Here is a 4283-nt window from a genome sequence, read left to right on the forward strand (position 1 = left end):
CACGCTGCCAGGCAAGTAGAGATGACACACAAAATGTACCCTAAATTTTCATTCCCTTGACTGTTATTGGGAGGCACCACGTTTTTTTCTGTACTCAGCTAGTGTAGCTGATTATACCATAATATTTGAGAAGAAAGTAAATACAAGTGCCCCCAGCAAGACTAAATAGCAATTGTTCAACACCTCCGGTGACACCCAGAGGCACAGAATTCTCCACTGATACGTATCAGACAAACATGTCATTTAAAATACTTTGTTCTTTCTCCTTTATTTAGCCACAACACAAATACAAGAGCAGTCAAACCCCGTCCAGTGGAACTCTCTAGATAAACCTGTTCAGATTAAGATTCTCATGAAATCCACCAAAATATACATGTACACACACACTCTCACGCACACAAGAATGCAGCAGAGCCCTTACAAAATGAGGAGCGGCACTGAACTGCACCCAAAAGTAAAATGCAATACAAAAATCAACCGGTTAGGATACATCTGTTAAGCAACACTGAACGGGTTCCTACTGTACCATTCCATTGGCTATTTAAATACCAGCATCATTCGGTTCAGGTGCAAATTTGAAAGTCACAGAGTGGAAGAGCCTGATCTCAGTTACCCAAAAATATGGGGTAATAGAACTATTACTCCACTATAACTCAAAGCAGAATGTGGCCCTATGAAATGAATATGCATGTGACCGGGTCCAGCTGGCAGACTGCTGCAGGTGACAGCTTCTTTTCTTCCCTTTCCTTCCCCAGCAACTAAACCCATCGCCGATACAGTGTGTAATTTGGCTTTTGCACCCTCCCCACACTAGAGGTTTGCTCTAAAGCACGTACTGCTCCTTTTGGTGGAAGAGTGCAGTGGTGCTGTGATGTGAGTAAACGTCCACTAGGGACTAGAATAAGACCACCAAATACACCAAACCACCGCAGAAGAAACAGAAATTGGGCTCTTAGATAAAGCTGGCCAGCTGGTCCATATGATTTGTCAACGCTTTGTTCAGAAGTGTAAGACTCAAATATAGTTTACAAAAGAAGTAATTCTTTATAGAACATCTCAGTGTCAAAATACTAACAAAAAACACAGCTTGTTAATGCTGAGAAGACTGTTCTTGGAAAAATTAATAACTAAACTAGGCCATTGCTAACAATAACAGGTGATATTTCTTCATAAAAAGGCAGTCTGACATACTCAGGAAAAATGAAACATTTGAAACGAACAGATTACAAAAGTGATTTAAATGCTCAGCACAGATCTAACACAAGTGTTAACAACCACTACTGTAATTTTATTTTTGGACAACTTCAGCAACTATTTAAAAAAAAAAACTGCTAATACAAAAATGTAGAAAACAAAGAAAAATCCAAAGAGACAGTTTTTAGACAAACTTAGTTAAGGTGAAGCTGTACCTTTGTCCCAGTTATTAAGAACTTCAACTTTAATCGTGGCATAACCCAGCTCAGCTAGGTTTGTAGGCTTCCCCACCCTTACTAAAGAGTTAGTTCTTAGAAGGCTCCGATCTCAGTCCCCCAGGGTCTGTATGGTTTGCCAAGGGTTGCTGACTGCGTTGGTGCAGACGGGCTCAGCACGTTGGGGGACAGCAGATGGAAGGAGCCAAACGAAAAGGGGAACGCAGACAGAGATGCCATGGAGGAGAGAAGAGGAGGAGACAGTTTGGTAGTAGATGTGACCACGGGGAGCACCGGTCCAATGCTGCCATTTGGGGGCACTCTGAGTGAGGAAGTTTCAGCATGTGGGGCGGCAATTCTGGTCTGGTGATGCGGTTCTGTGGAAGATGCTGTAGTACTGGTATTACCGTGCCCATTTTGAGCCAGCAGCAACGGGTGAGGTATGTGAGGGTGATGTCCAAAGGCATTGCCCCAGGGAATGTGTCCAATGCCAGTGTGTGCACTACTCGCTGCTTCCCGTTGAGAGGCGTAGTTGTTGAGATGAGACACGAGTCGAACTCGCAGAGGATCGGAGGCGTCCAGACCCTCTATAATACTAAGGTATCGAGCAACTTCAGCCAGGCACTCTCGAAACCCTAGACTCCGATAGTCCATAGCCAAAGCATGAGCATCAAAATAACCTAAGAGAAAAGAACAAATAATGGAGACTTAAGATGCTGTTTTCTAGTCATTGTCTACATGTAGCCTCCCCACTCCACCCTCCCCTGTGAGCATATTTCACTTGGATGTGGTTAGTATTCCTAACCGTAGATTAGCTGCCAAGCTCCTTTTTTTTCTTTTTCTGTCTAACAAGCTTTTCTTTTATATCTGTCCTGTGATGCTGCAAGTCCCAAGACCAGTCACAGACTGCCATTTTTAAACTGAAATTGCACACTGCCACCAGAGGAAAGTACTTTTGTTCTTTCCATGTCTCCTCAGTGCAAGTGAAACCACAGCGCAGTGAAATTCATTAGAAACACAAGTCCTAACTTATCAGAGGAGACTTCTGCAGGCAATATACTTACTTCCTAAAAGTGCATTTCACCTTTTTTGCTAATCCTTTCCACTACTCATTTCATCCTGGTTTGTTTTTTTTTCTAGTTTCTGTTCTGAACTTTCAGAAAGTTAGAGAAACAAGCGTATCACAACAGCAAAAGCTTTGTGTTTTCCATGTTGCCAAAAGCCGATTCTCTTCACGGTGCTGACACATTGCTAGAGAGATTTGCAATCACTCTTCCCTAGAACAACGTGGAGCTAGCACCATAAAACGTTTCAGTGCTTGCGATACCGCAAATCTTGTCAAGCAGAAGAAAGTCCCAAATTCCTGATGAAACATAAGAGAGTTTCCATTCACTTTCTCCAAGTGCTCCCACAGCACACTGCACACCAAATGCTGGGGCACACACTCCTCTCGCAGCAGCCTCTCTGCAGAGCTGCTGACCCACTGTCAGCCACGGAACTTTACCTTTCCCTCCTGCCGTATGCAGCATTTTCAGGTGATCGACAGTCATCTGCAGAATCTCTGCTTTTTCCAGCTTGGCTGATCCCTAGGAGAGAAGGGGAAGCACGAAACTTTTTACGCACAACCAGAGAGGTGGAAGAGGGGCGACCCTTCCCCCGGGGAGCAGGGGGAGGCAGTGCGGAGGGTCACCGGGCGCTACCTGCTTCTCAAAGGCGCTGGGCACCAGCCTCCTCAGCTCGGACAGGCTGTTGTTGATGCGGTCGCGGCGGCGCTTCTCGATGATCTAGGGCAGAAAGCGGAGGGTGAGGGGGCGGCGGGCCGGGGCTGCGGGGAGCCGCGGCCGGCCGGCGGGCGGGTGGGCACTCACCCCTCGGCGCCTCTTCCTGGCCAGGATCTGCGACGTGGTGGAGGGGGACATGGAGCCCGCGGCCGAGCTGAGGTTCCTGCGGGGAGCAGCGGGACACCGGTCACACAGGCACCGGGGCGAAGCGGGGGAGGGGGCCGGGGGGGGAGTGCCGGGGCTTCGCGGGGCTGAGGAGGGAGGGATGGAGGGAGGGAAGGGGCGCCGGGCCCCCTCGCGGCGCCCGACCGCCTGCGCTCACCCATTCTCGTCCGCGCTCTCCTTCTCCACCTCGACGGCCTCGTCCAGCTCCTCGCTGTCCGACGAGCTGTACTCGGGGTGCGATCGCTTCATGGAGGCGGCGGCGGGGCCGGAGGGGGGCCGCGGGCGGCCGTCGGGCAGGCGGCGGGCGGCGCGCGGGAGGAGAGCGCCCAGCGCGCGCCCCGCGCCTCGCCCCGTACCCGTCTCCCCCATGGCGTTCCCACGCCTCGCCTCTTACCCGCCGCGGGCGGGCGGGCCAGCGAACGGGCAGGCGGGCGGGCGGGCAGGCAGGCAGGCAGGCAGGCAACGGAGCGGGAGAGCAGGGAGGGAGGCAGGCAGGCAGGCAGGCAGGCAGGCAAGCAAGCAAGCAAGCAGCAGGCAGCCGGGCAGAGCACGCCCGCCGCCGCCCGCTGCCCAGCACCGCCACGCGCGGCCCCCGCCGCCCCCATTGGCCGCCGGCACCCCGGCCTCAGCCAATTGCCGCCGGCCGGCCGCTGGGCCCCGCCCTCCCCCCGGCTGGGAGCAGGGGCGGCGGGGGAGGCGCGGCCGCGCGGCGCCGGCCGTGGGAAAGCGGCGCAAGGCGCGGCGGGCGGCGGCGCTTCGGCGCGGGGCGGCGCGCGGCAGCGGCGGCCGCCGCGTGCGGGCGGGCTCCGGCGGCAGCGGCGGGGGGGGGAGAAGAGGAGAAGGAGGGGGTGTGGGGGGGCACGTCCCAGGCTGGGGAACCAGGCGGTGCCGCTGCCGTGCGGAGCGGGCGGGGGCGGTCGTAGGGCAG

At 53.7% G+C, this 4283-nt stretch overlaps 1 protein-coding gene across 1 annotated transcript; it reads right to left on the reverse strand.

The window, feature by feature from the left end:
- Nucleotides 1-237: 237 nt before the first annotated feature.
- Nucleotides 238-3833, reverse strand: HEY1 (hes related family bHLH transcription factor with YRPW motif 1). The gene is made up of 5 exons (XM_075085293.1): nt 3513-3833; nt 3278-3353; nt 3110-3193; nt 2914-2995; nt 238-2089 (listed from the first exon to the last, which is right to left on the reverse strand). Exons 1-5 carry the CDS (start codon nt 3722-3724, stop codon nt 1506-1508), a joined length of 1038 nt encoding a protein of 345 aa, XP_074941394.1. The 5' UTR covers nt 3725-3833; the 3' UTR covers nt 238-1505.
- Between the last annotated feature and the right edge of the window lie 450 nt (nt 3834-4283).

Source organism: Phalacrocorax aristotelis, chromosome 2 (assembly GCF_949628215.1).
Source record: "Phalacrocorax aristotelis chromosome 2, bGulAri2.1, whole genome shotgun sequence".
NCBI classification, from domain to species: domain Eukaryota; kingdom Metazoa; phylum Chordata; class Aves; order Suliformes; family Phalacrocoracidae; genus Phalacrocorax; species Phalacrocorax aristotelis.